Genomic DNA, 16,151 nt, shown 5'->3' with positions numbered 1-16,151 from the left:
ATATATAATTTATATTTTAATTTTAATTTTAAATCCTAATAATAAGGGTATGTTAGCGAATATTGTAAGGGTGTAAGTCGAAATTCTGTCCGTGTAACGCTACGCTATTTTTAATCATTGTAAGTTATGTTCAACCTTTATAATTTAATGTCTCGTAGCTAAGTTATTATTATGCTTATTTAATCCGAAGTAATCATGATGTTGGGCTAATTACTAAAATTGGGTAATTGAGCTTTGTACCATAATTGGGGTTTGGACAAAAGAACGACACTTGTGGAAATTAGACTATGGGCTATTAATGGGCTTTATATTTGTTTAACTAAATGATAGTTTGTTAATGTTAATATAAAGATTTACAATTGGGCGTCCCTATAAATTACCATATACACTCGATCGGACACGATGGGCGGGGTATTTATATGTACGAATAATCGTTCATTTAACCGGACACGGGAATGGATTAATAGCCACTAGAATAATTAAAACAGGGGTGAAATTATGTACAAGGACACTTGGTATAATTGATAACAAAATATTAAAACCTTGGGTTACACTCAGTCGACATCCTGGTGTAATTATTAAACAAAGTATTAAAATCTTGTTACAGTTTAAGTCCCCAATTAGTTGGAATATTTAACTTCGGGTATAAGGATAATTTGACGAGGACACTCGCACTTTATATTTATGACTGATGGACTGTTATGGACAAAAACCAGACGGACATATTAAATACTCCAGGACAAAGGACAATTAACCCATGGGCATAAAACTAAAATCAACACGTCAAACATCATGATTACGGAAGTTTAAATAAGCATAATACTTTTATTTCATATTTAAATTCCTTTATTTTATATTTAATTGCACTTCTAATTATCGCACTTTTATTTGTTGTTATTATATTTAATTGCACTTTTAATTATCGTACTTTTTAATTATCGCAAGTTTATTTTATCACACTTTTATTATTCGCAATTTCATTATCGTTATTTACTTTACGCTTTAAATTAAGTCTTGTATTTATTTATTATTTTACATTTGGCTTTAACTGCGACTAAAGTTTTAAAATCGACAAACCGGTCATTATACGGTAAAAACCCCCCTTTATAATAATAATATTACTTATATATATATATATTTGTATTTTTATAAAAGTAAACTAATATAGCGTTGAGCTTTGTTTAAAAAAAAGATTCCCTGTGGAACGAACCGGACTTACTAAAAACTACACTACTGTACGATTAGGTACACTGCCTATTAGTGTTGTAGCAAGGTTTAAGTATATCCATTCAATAAATAAATAAATATCTTGTGTAAAATTGTATCGTATTTAATAGTATTTCCTGCTAAAATTAATAGCTATTTTATATACACCTCGCGACACATCAATAACGAAAACTCAAATAGAACCGAGGTCGTTTTTCAAAGAAACACGCCCTCAACAGATTACAAAAACATGGAGAGAAACGAGGAAGCTCGCACTTAGAAAGCAATCATCTACACATAAACTATCTATAAACGAGCCTCTCAAACAATCAGATACCTAAAAATACACTAACTAACTAATATAAACCGAAAACTACACGAAAATAAAAGGACAAAAATAAAAAGACGAAAACAAACGAAGTACACACGACGAATCACAAAGATCAACTTCTAGGACCCGCCAACACTTCTAAAGGTCCATGATTTGTCCATGTAATTAATTAATGCTTCAGATAAAGGGAGCCAATAGGTGCTTCCATTGTGATATTACTACTTTATTTTACTAGTCACGTGGTTTCAATATGACGGTTTAATTCGCTAAAATAAAATACTCCGTACCATCATGCTTAACATTTCTATTGGCTAAACACAAAATAATACTCCCAAATTCACAGTTGTATACGGAGTATTTGTTTTCCATCTTACATAAAATGTTCGGCGCTTCTAACATATTTTTGTTATTCACTTGCAGCACCAGAAGTCGTCCTTCGGATTCAGCGTCAAGCTCCAAGTGACGCCAGTATCCAACCATCACCGATTCCCTCTCGTGGTCCTATCCTCGCCGTCGGGCTTCGAAATCATCCAAGTGATGCCGTTTAACTTATTATTATTATTATTATTATTATTATTATTATTATTATTATTATTATTATTATTATTATTATTATTATTATGTTATTACTTTTTTATATTGATCAACATATAATATTGAGCCAATAATACCGAACAACTCCTCTATTTTTCTCAAAATGTCTCCTCAGATTTTAAGGGGGACACCAAATAATACCATCACGACTCATCGTGCTCTTATTCGGGATGAATCGAATTGAAAACATGTATGAAAAATGTTGTTTAACGTGGGTAACTTTGAAAAAAATTTAGTTGTTAAGTACTTCGTAATCTTTAAGACACACTGACAGTCCTTTATTGAGACTTAGTACTCAATTCACTCGAGTCCATTACCGAGTCGATGACACATAGATTGATTGTGAACCATTCTCTTAAGATCCTTATCTTTTTCAAGGTTATTCACGATAATTAGACCGAAGAGTAAACAATCAATCTCCAAACATTCCCCCACTCTTTGCACTGAAGCTCTAAAAGGATATAGCGGTAATCGAAATTGACTTGATCATATATAGTGGAATAAAGTAATAAACATAGTTTTATAAACATGCAAGTCTATAGTACAAATAAATAAACACGAAGAAAAACTAACTTTTCAGTTATAACACGAATATTTGAATATTTATTTGTATTATACTATAAACAACTTAATTTTTAATTTATTAGTTAATTTAAAAGTAATACGGAGTACGATAATTGAGGGAAGGGTAGCTTAGTAGTTGTGTTCGTTCAACGTTAAACCAAAATAATTTAAATTATTTTAGTTTCTACCTTTTTTCTTGTAAGAGGACGTCATTATTTGTTTATTGATTTTATTTTCAAATGTCAATAATATTCAATGGTCATATTTAAGGCCAAAACCTATAGCTCGCCACCTACATAGTCACCCATCGCCACAGAGTGACTATTGTAGGCATCATCTCGCCAGAGGCATCGTACGTGTGTCCTGCAACGAACCTCTAACGAATGAAAGTGGATTCCACAGCTTTTGAATGTTTTGTATTTTACTCAAACAAATATATTTTATACCCTTTGAGTTTATTTTTTAATCAATTAATTTTCCTTTTAAATATACGTAGCGTGTGTTTGGATGACTTAATTTGAGAATTTACAGAAGCTTAAAAATGTAGAACTTATGTTTTGAGAAGCTTATGATTTTTAAGCTTGGTTTGACACACCAAAAAAAGTAAGCTTATTATATTATAATTTATAAAGCTTAAAAGTTAAGCTCCTCTCACATAGCTTAAAAATGTACAATTTAAAATTTCAGCACCAGCTTTCAGCTGCGGTTCCAACTTCAGCTTCCAGCTCCAACTTCAGCTTCCAGCTCCAGCTGCAACCCCCTCTTCAGCTAGTTTCATCCAAACACACACATACTCTCATAACCATTTTTCTCACTCAAAATATACTACCATTTTATACATTCACAGCTATTTCATACAATCTATTCTTTTATTTCATACAGAAAAATGTCTCAACTAAACAATAATGAATAATCCAATCCCGTTACCAAATAATTCGTCATCGAATCAAGCTAGCAATTCTTCATCAAGTCAAACTAGTTTTTCACAATTCGCATTAAACCAAAATGATTTTTATTAACAACAATTCATTCCACCACAACAACAACTGCCATTTCACAATCCATATTATTTACAACAACAACCATTCCCATACCCACAACAAAAATTCTTTTCACAACAAGCACCATACATTCCACAATCTTTAACAAAACCGATTGTTGAAACTGTACCCGAAACCGAATAAAAAAACACAAAGAAAAGGTAAGAAGAAAGTAGTCGTAGGCGAAACAAGTTAACGCCCGAGACGTCAACTTATGCATTGGACTCCGGAAGAAGAAAAAATCTTGGCGGAACGTTGGCTCGATTCTACGAAAAATCCGTATATCGAAACCTCGCAAACTTACGAATCATTTTGAAATACGATTGTAGCCAACTATAATCGTGTACCTGATTGCAAAAGAAACAATGTTCAAATAACTGGCAAATGGGGGGAAATGGCCAAAAATTCAAACTTTTTGTTGCTATTTACAATCAATTCAAAAAAGATTGGTGAAGTGAAGCTAATGACTCGGATGTCATTGAAGTTGCGCGGACAGAATATCAATCACGTCGGGGTATCGGTTTTACACACGATGAAGCATGGAAAGTACAACTGTTTACAACAATTTCATCTGTGATGCAAAATGCTTAACATCCACGAAATGGGAGACAGAAATGGATTGGCAATGGATTGGCTAAGCATTCACAATGATGCAAATGGATTAGAAGTGCATTAACAATGGATTGGCAATGAATCGACTAAACGTTGAGAATGCTCTAATTGATTATAAAAAGTATGTAATTTATATCAACGATCAAGGACATTTCTACATTTAGATTTGATAAATCCTTCACCACAATACATTAAATATTTGTATACAAATATTTAATGCAGAATCATAGTGAAATTATCAAATTCAAATTATTGAAATATGTCATCCTGTAATTTTTTTTCTTAAAAGGCAAAGATTTTACTGCTGAAAACATACATGTAGCATGCCGATTACAAACGATATAACTGAAAAATAAAAAATTCAAATTACATCTCCTATTACAAACCCACAACCCCAATTACTTCTATTTCACCATGCTACATGGATCTGTCTTTCAGGTTTTCAAAGTATACCGCCATTGATTTTCCTTTAAATGATAACCATATATGTGATAGAATATGAATCTTAGACATAACGTCCTCTATAATTATCGATCTCCTTTGCTCTTGTGTGTTGTATATTAGTTTGTTGCGCCATTTCCAAATAATCCAAAGGAGAATGTACCTGACAGCGAGGAAGGCTTGATTTAACTTGTCGGATCCCAAGTTGTTGCTCACCTAGCTAATTGAATTTGATATCCCAGTAAGTGTCGATCCAACTATGTTCCACCATGAAATAACATTTCGCCACAGTGGAGTAATAAATCTGCACATAGAATACAAATGGTCTTATGATTCTGGGCATGCTTCGCAAAATGGACAAACATTCGAATCCAGTGTTATTCCCATTCTCTCCAAATTACATTCGTAGAAACTTTATCTATTGCCAAACGCCAAATAAATACGTTGACCAGAATTGGAATATCACGGAGCCAGCTGGTAGTGATCAAACATGTGTTCGATCAAAGAGTGCTATAATCAATTAAGGATGTGAGATACTTCACTATAAATTTACCTTTCGACTTTATGCACCAAAGCCAGCTATCCTCTAAAGTGTTTAAGGCAGGAGCAGTTGAGAGTAGCTTCTTCAATTATGAAAGCTCTGTTTGACCTCGTAAGGGATTATTTCAATTCCAGGAGCATGTTAGACCATATTCGCCATTCCGAGTTCTGTCCACAACAGTTTCTTCACGATTCGATTCTAAAGCAAATAGTCTTAAAAACATTTCTTCCAAATTAGCAGGTATATTTCGCATCCATCTGTTTTTCCAAATGAGTATCTTTGTGCCATCTCCTAATTTTTGAACAAAAGAAACGAAAAAAGGAACACTAATTTTGTCAATATCACGCCCTTCTTTTTTAATATTTTTCCATATAGCCAAACTGATGTTGTTAGGTATGTTTGAATCTTGTCGTCACCATAAATCGATCGGACAATGCCTACCCAAACAGAGTTCTTTTGAACCTCCACCACCACTTGAATAGGAGACTAAGATTTGGTGCTCTTAAGCTTCTTATTCCAAGACCACCAAAATTTTTACTCATAAGAGTTCGATTCCAATTCACCCATGTTATGGACTTTTGTCGAATGTGTTCCAAAGAAATTTCCTCCTTATAGATTCGAGTTTAAGATGGGGCGATGTAGGATTCTCAAGATCGATTTTTTTAAGGTTAAGCCCCCTCACCCACCGAGAGTAGTTTAGATCTCCGGGGATTTACTTTGGATGAGGATCTGTCAGTTTTCAGTCCAAGATCGAAAGGAACTCATCAACCTGCCCACTGGTAGACCCGAGTACGTGAAAGGCATGAAACCATATGAGCAGTTGATAAGTTGAGCCATAATTCATTCGTCATTGGAACCAACGTTGAGACTATAATTTTGCTTTTTCTGAAGTTAATTTTCATCCCAGATGCCATCCCAAAACAAGTGATGATATTCTGTATCGACCACACTCCAAAAAGGGCATCATCCACGTATGATAGATGTGCCATATCCACCTCCTTTCCCTAACTTTTATGCCTTTGTACAGAGAAGATCGAGTATAGTATTGTAAAGCTACGCTTAAGGCTTCACCGACGATGATGAATAAAAATTGTGATAGGGGGTAACCATGACGAAGTTCCTTCTTAGTCAAAAATTCATGGGTGGGGCTTCCTCGTATAAGGACAAAATGTGCTACCCGACGCTAGACAACCACTGATCCATTTCCTCCATTATTGATAGAAGTTCATTTGCATCATTATTTCATCCCGGAAACCCCAATTTACAAAATTAAAGGCTTTTTCAAAATCCATTTTGAATAGGAAAATCTTACGTTTAATTTTTTTATAAGCATTGATCACCTCGTTCGCGATTAAAACACCATCAAGGATTTGGCTTCCATTGATGAAGACGGACTGATTTTCACTAATGTGCTTCGGAAACACTTTACAAAACAGTTGAATAGCAGCTTCGCAAAAATTTTGTAAAGACAACCAATCAGGCTTATAGGCCTGAAATCACCAAAGCAGGACAGATTTGAAATCTCAAGAATGATCCATCAACATTGATACCCGAAATTTTGTTACTCCTTTCATTTAGTATTGATTACCAAATGATAATATTGAGTAGTTGCATCACCATCGGTAGTCCATAGGATTCCACTTTTTTGCCCTAACATTGATATCTTACGGAGTACTATTTTTTAGAGTTTGCAAAGAGATGAGATCTTCTTCGTGTTCGCTAATACTGATTATGAAAGGGTAGAGGATTCGACAGCCAACTCCCATTCTTGGGTTTTAATCTTAAGCTTGTTAATGTCCTCATCTATTTTGCCAAACCTGCTTTTGGCTCAAGCTTTTAATTCATCCTTGAGGCGTTTAAGTTTATTTTAGAAGACGATATCTGCACGACCCAAGTACATCTTTCGGCCCAAACTCTTTCCACCGAGGGCCCCAATTCCTCATGCTTAAGACACGCGTTGAAGAACTTAAAGGGCTTGGACCCAAAATTTAGTGATTCCCGAATTTTGGCATCAAATAGAAGCGATCAGTGATCTGAAATCTCTCTAAGAAGTGCGAGCACCGAACAATTTCGCCACAAATCAGCTACATCCGTCGAGATAAATATTCGGTCCAACTTACTGCATTTTTTTTTTATCGTATCTTGTCATTCATGTGAATCTCATGCCACTGATTGGAAGATCGATTAGCCCCGCATTTGATATGAATGCGTTAAGTCCAAACTTTCATCCTGTAATTAATAGCCTAAAATTAGACAAACTTAAAAGTTAAAAATGCTGTAAACGAATGTCGTAGAGATTTAAAATGTTACAAAATAATTTAATCGTATTTAATTTAATAGTCTAGAGTAAAAAGTGATAATGTAGAGATTATTACTCCGTTTTTATATTAAGGCGAAATGTTTAAAACTAGTCCGGACCAGCCCGCGCGTTGCGGCGGGGGCTTTCGGGTTGCGTATTCATATTTAACGTAGCGCTGTTATTTACAGAGGGGAACAAGGCTCATGTGTTAAGCGCCGTTTTAGATGTCGTTGTGTTAAGCGTTTTTTAAAAAGTATCCGTTTCGAACATAGTTAGTTTTGTTTTGTTCAATAAATTTTTTCAAGTGTAACGGTGCTGTCGGGAAAATTTAACTCGCGACGAACAGAAAGATACAGAATGTCGTTGTGTTTAGCGTTATTTAAAAAGTGTCCGTTTCGCGTATAATTAGTCTCGTTGGGTTCGTAAGATTTTTTCGAGTTGAACGGTGGTCTCGGAAAAATTTAACTCGCACCGAGCGAGAAGATATGGCCCGTTTATAATGTGAATGCAAACTCAAAACGACAAACCGATATAACTGAAACGACGAAAATCTTCACCACTTTTAGTATATAAAGTGTTAGTGTTAGTGTTAATGTTAATGTTAATGTTAATGTTGATTTCATAGAAGATAAGTATCAGAGAACGGGCCAATTAATGGGCAAACACTAACCTTCCAAAACTTAAGGCCCAACATCATTCCTCTGTCGTTTTAAACATTTTTTAAGCTTTCAACGTGGAAGCTTTAGACAGCGCCAGTGATTTTTATCAATCTTGTGACTTTGAGCGTCATGCCCCTATCGTCAATATTTCGAATCATTAAATCTTCCCCACCTACAATTACTCACAGGTACTTTTCCTATTTATTTAACTCTAAGTTACATCTTAGATTGCATTAGATTAGATTAGATTAGATTAGATTAGATTAGATTATATTGATATATTAATGTAGTTTGCTTCGTTTTTTTCGATAAGCTTTCAACACACTTTATATGTTATGTTTTTTTTTTTTTTTTTTTTTTTTTTTTGAAAAGCCTTTATATGTTATGTTTAATATGAAAAGCCTTTATATGTTATGTTTAATATGTTTAATTTAATTATAGTTTTTTAAATCAATCAGCCGTTGTTACAGTTACTACAAAATATCTGAAATGGGTTACCAGAAATCACAGTTGATTTCCCAAAAATCACTTAATATCAGATTCTGCAATATTTCTGGGTATGTAATTTCACGACAATTCACTTAATTTTATTATATTTATTTATTTATTTGTTATATATATGTTGGGGTTTTGATGATTTGTGTGGTAGTGTAGTAGGAAAACAGAATTAGTGGAAATTCATGCCACAAACCCCAGATTACATCTTCTTTTCATTCCTGGAAATCCAGGTATTTTTATTTTATTTCTTCATTTTTCTGTTCATATTAAAAATTGAGACTAAAATTGTAAATAGAACCCTAATATATTGATACAAAAAAGTATCGCTCTTTCAATTTGAGTAGTAAAGTAATGTTATAAGATCTATGCAAGTAGTAGATTACAATAAGCATGCGTCAGTTAATCGGTTATGCACTTACGCACAAGTTAAGAATAAGAATCATCCATAACCGACATGTCGGTCAGTGTTATATTTTACTCGTAAGTTATTGGGTAGCTGATTATCGGTTAATTTGTTGGTTATGGGTCATATTTGTTTAGCAAATAAATTGAAGGATTTTGCTAACTACAATCATCTTTAAAGCTGTCGTTAACATGCATTGAATCAAATAGTGGTTATCAGTCACTTTCAAAATGATAGTTATCAAGATGTACAACAATTTAAAGAACGTATTGGTTTTATAAACTTATATATGTATCTAAATGTATAAATGTATATACCTATATATATTTGTGATAAACTAAACAATACATAAAATTTGGGAGGTTCAGTTAATTTGTATCGGCTATGGTAGAACAAACCCAACTTAGTCGATTATCTAAAAACTTATAGCTGAATATTTGGTTATTAGTTGGAGTCGGTTAATTCGGTTTGGTTAATTCCATTAATCAGTTATTAATCGGTTATGGATTGGTTTGTCGTTAACTTTGCTCTGCCCAAGCAAAAAGTACAAGTAGCAAAATGAACAACTATATGTTTATTAGCAACATACACATTATATGACAAATGTACGCCATATAAGTTCCACATTATGTTTCACCAGCATACACATTATATGACAAATTTTGGGGCACGACTTGAAAGTTAAATAAATTTAAAAGTTGGTTGCTTGTATCCCGTATACTTGACTTAAACCTTAATATGCAGATTTCTGTTACAGGAGTTATTTCATTTTACAATGATTTTTTGGAGTCGCTTTATGAGCAAATGGGAGAAACTGCTTCAATAACAGGTAACTAACATTAAATGCCTGCTCATTTTTATATTTATCATTTTATCAAAAGTTCAATGCTAGTGGTTGGGTCCCATTATCGTCACAAAAGGTCTCAGGTTCAAACCTCACTAGTAGCATATCGTGGGTTGACAAGGGAAAAAGGTCGGACTCGGTTAGCATGAATAGCGAAACCTTAACCATTTACCCGTTAATCCGTTTACGCGTTTGTAATTTGACCCTTTTTGTGTTTACTTGTTTTATTTTCAGGTATTGGGCATATATCACACTCGGAAAAGGTATTATGTATGGTTGTGCAATGCTCTAGTTTAGTCCAATATGGCAATATGTGTGGTCTTTTTATATTTTCTCATGTTTATAGTGTGTATAATAAGTTTGTTATGGTCTAATTGCAACATTCTTTGATCATATTAGGATTGTGGGAAATAAAATCTGTTAGTTTCAAAACACACAACGTTTTTGGTACATGATGATACGCATAACAATCCGTCTCAGAAAGGCACTAATTAGTAGCATCCCGGTCAGAGCATACCCGGCATAAATCACCACGGACGAAGGACATCTTCCCGGTTTCATCTTAGTAACCTGATCAGAAGGTCACTTATGAACGCGTCCGGGAAGGATCACATCGGATAAGGGTTGGCCGGGAAGCTACAAGAAGTTTCAGCCCGGACAAGAATGCAAGCTACCGACATCAACTAGTCGGCTGCAAAACCAAGAACCATATCGTCACAGAAAAAGGTCTGCTGAACTATGAGTGTCGGGCAGCCGACAACCTTTACAAAGCTACCTATAAACCGGTAACAATCTTTCCCGGCTGTAACATTACACCCGTGAAGAAACACTTGGAGTAAACGGCAGGCAAAACCTTCTTGCCTGGACGAAGAGCAAGACATCCACCCGTCACAACCTAGACGGATCTACCACACTCTCGGAACTACCACGTCTTCCCAGCTTAGGTGTCCGGTCCCGGGACAAGCACGTTGTCTAGGAACAGGCACGTCGTCCTGGAACAAGCACGTCGTCCCGGAACAAACACACCTTCCCGGATCAGGCACGTGTCTCGGAACAAATGCATCGTCTTGGAGCAAGCACATGATCCCGGAACAAATACACAAACAAGTTGCACGCCACGTCAGCCTGCGAATCCAGGAAAAGTTTGCTAGGATCTGCTTGTTATTCCCATGAAAGGGACAGGTGCCACGTCAACCCTAGAAAATAGCAAAGTTTGTTATTACCATGAAAGGGACATGTGCCACGTCACCATTCCCTTATAACGTCTATAAATAAACGAACAAGATCATTCGTTCAGAAAAGACTGGACGCATTAATGTTACTCTGCCCAAATTAATTACGGTAACATCTCTCCAGCTGATAACACAATTCCGATAAAGATTCCGGTCGATATCGGAATTACTCTCTATTCTAAGATATTAACTTATTCGATCCCGATCGAATAAGGTTAATCCCATCGATTGTTGTACGCCCTTGAAATTCAGATTTCAAATCGGGGTTCGCACAGTTATTGGAGTTAAAACATTCGATCCACTCTTTTTCACAAATCAAGCACTCAAACCCGAAATCTATTTATACCAAACGATTTTGGTTTGATCAGTACATGTTGAAATGGTAGGTTGAATCAAAATGGCATCCATATTATTTATAAAATTTGTGTGTCAATATGGTTATTGAATTATCTCGTTAGTATTAAAATTATTTGAAAATGATTTACGAGCTCTATGCATCACACTTTGGGCAGCTTTTGACCCATTCAACCTGATAGGATAAGACATAACCCGAAACACCTATATTATCAGAACATGGGTTGATGTTGTCACCTTGAGATTTTCTAGTATTTGTATCATTAAATTGTGACCTTATTATGATATTCTGTCATGCATATTGTTAACCGCTTCCTTGTTACATTTTGGTTCATAATTCCCTACAATGCTACACGACAATATTATTTCGGTCACTTACTCACATACCATTTTTAATATATAAAAGAGTTATACAAATCATAAGATATTTTATTCTCCATCACTATTAACTAATATAATTTAATTATTATCATAATTATAATGTCTTACTTTACTCGAATTCACCCTTTTGAGAGATTCTTCGGTCTATTTTATTTGAGTTAACTATCAAAATTTCCATTTCATATCATAGTTAGGTTGCAGGAATTGTGATATTCATGACGTTTGTTTGTATTTTGTTAGGATTGGGAAAATGGGAAGTTGTTCTCACTACAGGAACAGATCGATCATAAGGTAATTTTTATAATCTTCTAATGACGTAGTTTTAATCAAGGTTGGAGAACTCGGAACTCGGTTGGGATTTTTGAGGAGTTCTCGGCAATTCGGCAATTCGGCAATTCGGGGAGAACTCAGATGTCGACTTACGTTGACGTTTTAGTTTTTAATATACGTAAATATATATGTTCTAATATAATCTCTAATAGACTTTCAACAATTTTCCAAGTTTTTAACCGAATTGTCAAGTTTTTGACCGAGTTACCGAGTTGGCTGAGAACTCCCTGAGCTGGCCGAGAAACTCCGCTGTTGACAGGGTAACTAGGTCATTGACCGAGTTGGCCACCGAGAACTCGGCTGGTGATCTAAAGTGAGAACTCCCCAAGAACTCGGCCGAGTTTTACAACACTGGTTTTGATTATAAGGTATACGTATCATAAACCATTTAAGAATTGATATGTACTACTACGAAACTGGTCATGTATATATCATCAAAAGCTGAATCTGTTAATTCATACATTAAAGGTCAACTATTGTGACGTCGAGTTACAAAAACGAGAGATTCAGTTTCAGAATTTTAAACCAAACACTCATGTTTATATCTTGTTTCAACTCGTTAATTTCGTCACTAATAACTCTTTATAAGATTTTCATTTATTTTTTTTGTTACCTCAGATAAATTTCATCCAACAGGAACTGCAAAATCTTGATGTTCCTCTTATAGTTGTGAGTTTACTGATTCCTACATCATGTTTTTTTCCCTGAACTTACTAAAAACCGTTGAAATCTGATGCAATAAATACAAAAATTGATAAAGTATGATATTATTGTTTTCCTTATTACTTACTTCTTATACCTAATAATTGAAGCTGATGCATCATGTCGTCTCTACAGGTGGGCCACTCAATTGGGTCGTTTATGTCTCTTGAAATAATTAAACGAATTCCTGAAAAGGTGATCACAACACATTATGGCATTTGAACTTATCTTATTCGATTATTGGGCTGTTTTTGACCTCAAACGGGTCAAATGAAAAAAATTAGTTAAAATGGTGACAGGTGAAATGGATTATACGCGTTCAAAGTCTTCCAAAGACTAATTATAATGCGTACAGCCGCTTGAATTATATTAATATATATCTAATTATAATTATTATTATTATTATTATTATTATTATTATTATTATTATATTATTATTATTATTATTATTATTATTATTATTATTATTATTATTATTATTATTATTATTATTGTAATTGTAATGACATGATTATTCTAATTATTTTAGCATATTATTTCTGATGTTTTGGTCTGATATAACAGGTTGCGTATCTTATTGCACTGTATCCATTTCTTTTGGTGAACCCAGAGTCGCAGCAACAAACGATTATAAAGAAGATTTCGAGGTTAAACTACTATCACCATAAATTGAAAACATACAATTGTCTAATACTTTTTTGTTTTGATTTAGAGACGTTAATTTCGTTCTATGTAGAATTTTTAACCTGAGTAGAGGTGGCAAATTCGACCATCAACTTATGAATTGTTTGATATGTTCGCGTCTTATCCTAAACGGGTGAAAAAAGGGAACACGTCAAATGGTCAACCACATAATTCATGATAAATGTTTAATAAAAATAAACAACATGAAGTGTTTGATCCTTGGCCCAACCTGTTTAACCCACCCATCTTCCTACCTTTAAGTATGATACTACCTGATAATCTATCCTAATCAGACTGCCCTTTATTTGCCACCAGAACATATGATTATCTAAACATTTTTTTCTGGGATTTTTTATTAAATCATGTTAGTCGCAGGTCACCGTTGAGATCCAGTGTAATCAGTGCTACCGTCGCATTTTTTGGGATGCTACCAATTCATGCATCTAGATTTATTGCAAAAAATTCATTGGCAAAAACATGGTCAACTACCGCTATTGATGCTCTGTGTACGCGCGTTCTTAAGGTAAATTTTATTATTTCTACAAAATTGAAATGTTATTTATTATATATCTGTGGAGATGCAACTGTTTTCACTTGATGTATCGTTTACCTTGTTACAGTATCATACAATGCGCAACGTTTTATATTTGGCCATGACTGAGTTTGAAGAGGTATAGACTGAAAGAAACACTACCATCTTTATAAATCTTTATCCAGTTGTTTCTACGGCGCATATTACAACCGAAAGGAGTCTTTCTTTTTTTCTTTTTTCTTTTTTTGCTTTAAAATTGTCATTGTATGTATTGAACCTCCAAACAGTTTCTTACAGTTATCTTTTGTATAGCTTGTAAAGGTACCAGATTGGGACTTCATTAGGAAAAATCAAGCTCGGATTGCATTCTTGTATGGTGATGATGATCATTGGGCTCCATTGAACATGCATGATGAGGTATAACATTTATGTCATTGCCAAGCATTAATGGATAAACGGATAATATTTTTCCTTTTCAGGCTACCGGTAAAGGGTAGTAAATTTTACTCAGATATACGCGGTCTAACCGGGTTATTTCTGTGACTGTTTCCGGCCCTATTTCATTGTCACCCAAGATAAGCTGCTAGTGAAGCTTGAAACCGAGACCTCCATTAGTATTATGAACCATAATATCCCCTAGGTTCAGTTGCTTAACACAACGTAGGGGCGATCTAATGCTTCTAAGGGAACGGGGTCCAGTGAACCACTCGTTAGGATTTTTTTTTTTTTTTTTTTTACAAAGTATGCTTAAAATTGTATAGGACACCACTAAATATAATTATACTAAATATAATTATAGAACCCCATATGATTTTAGGATTTATTGTTTTTTAAAGTAAACAACCATTAAAGTACCTTTCAATTACAATTAAGTTTGAAATATATTTTATAAGTTTGATCCCGGATTCGCCATAGACAACGACTGACTTTGGCTGAATTCCGACATTGAGTAACCAACTTCGCTTTCACCAAAAAGAAGAAAACTTCCTAAAAGTTCCAATGAGTTGCAAAAAATTTTGTTCCTCTTAATTTTTTTTTATCTTCGTAGCAGGTTCGTAGTTATCATTTTGATGTACTGCGTTGAACTTGAAAGTTTAAATTGGTAAAAAGATATATATCACCTGAAACATAAATTTGGCCAAAGTTGGTTATTCTTTAATCCAATTTTATTTATGAAAATGTATTATGTATTTTAATAACACGAGTATATTTTAAATTTGTGATCACAGATTGTAAAGCAGGTACCAAATGCTGCAGTAGAAATCGAAAGAGAGGGTCACACCCATTCTTTCTGTTGCACTGTGGCCGGCTCAGTATGGGTGGCTCGTCATGTAGCAACCTTGATCAACAAAACCATAATGTGATATAAACCATAGTTGGATCAATATGTGTAGCTTGAATAGCTAGGTGTATTAAGTAGCTTATAGCTCACATGAACCTTTTGAATTATAATAAATGTGTTGTTTCAACACTTCATCTTTAGTTGTGAAGCAATACAAAACGTGCACCCTATTGTGTGTAAATTCATACTCTACCTTATGTTCATTTACTATCTTTCATAGGGAGTAGGGACTATAAAAATCCATCATCTAATCCATTTATGAAAGGTTAAACAACAAAAGTTTCTTCCCTGTTCAGGTTGCTCGGAGAAGGAGAACATTTTCTACAAATGTATGCGGCGTAATCGGTTTACTCCATGTTCGTTTCTGATAACTTTCTCTACAGGCTCCCAACATTAATGCATATGTAACAACTCGTCTTACATCGAATATAGAAATAAATTGTGATTCTCTTATAAGTTTAAAGTAAGGGCTAATTAACATCTCTCATTGCGTTTTTTAGTTGAAATCTGTACAAATTTGATTAATCAATTACTTTAACTGTTAGGGGTGTTGTGGTTGGTT

The 16,151-nt window shown here is 34.2% G+C and overlaps 1 protein-coding gene across 2 annotated transcripts; it reads left to right on the top strand.

Moving 5' to 3' along the window:
• Window positions 1-8,940: 8,940 nt before the first annotated feature.
• Window positions 8,941-15,754, top strand: LOC139851564 (uncharacterized). 2 transcript variants are annotated; one of them, XM_071840647.1, is made up of 11 exons: window positions 8,941-9,015; window positions 9,933-10,017; window positions 10,267-10,295; window positions 12,240-12,290; window positions 12,948-12,998; window positions 13,167-13,226; window positions 13,596-13,678; window positions 14,091-14,238; window positions 14,336-14,386; window positions 14,560-14,664; window positions 15,477-15,754. In XM_071840647.1, exons 1-11 carry the CDS (start codon window positions 8,968-8,970, stop codon window positions 15,609-15,611), a joined length of 846 nt encoding a protein of 281 aa, XP_071696748.1. In that variant the 5' UTR covers window positions 8,941-8,967; the 3' UTR covers window positions 15,612-15,754. The 2 variants fall into 2 exon arrangements, with proteins under 2 accessions (XP_071696748.1, XP_071696747.1); XM_071840646.1 differs by having other exon boundaries at window positions 14,085-14,238.
• Window positions 15,755-16,151: the final 397 nt, after the last annotated feature.

The sequence above is a fragment of the Rutidosis leptorrhynchoides genome, chromosome 6, assembly GCF_046630445.1.
Source record: "Rutidosis leptorrhynchoides isolate AG116_Rl617_1_P2 chromosome 6, CSIRO_AGI_Rlap_v1, whole genome shotgun sequence".
Classification (NCBI taxonomy): Eukaryota; Viridiplantae; Streptophyta; class Magnoliopsida; order Asterales; family Asteraceae; genus Rutidosis; species Rutidosis leptorrhynchoides.
Note: the sequence above shows the minus strand (reverse complement) of the source record. Positions and strands in the feature narration are given on the sequence as shown.

Coding starts and splice junctions, on each gene's coding strand:
- LOC139851564 (XM_071840646.1), top strand. CDS start 8,968: ATGCCACAAACCCCAGATTACATCTTCTTTTCATTCCTGGAAATCCAG. Junction 9,016..9,932: donor TTTCATTCCTGGAAATCCAG/GTATTTTTATTT, acceptor CTTAATATGCAG/ATTTCTGTTACAGGAGTTAT. Junction 14,665..15,476: donor CATTGAACATGCATGATGAG/GTATAACATTTA, acceptor TTGTGATCACAG/ATTGTAAAGCAGGTACCAAA.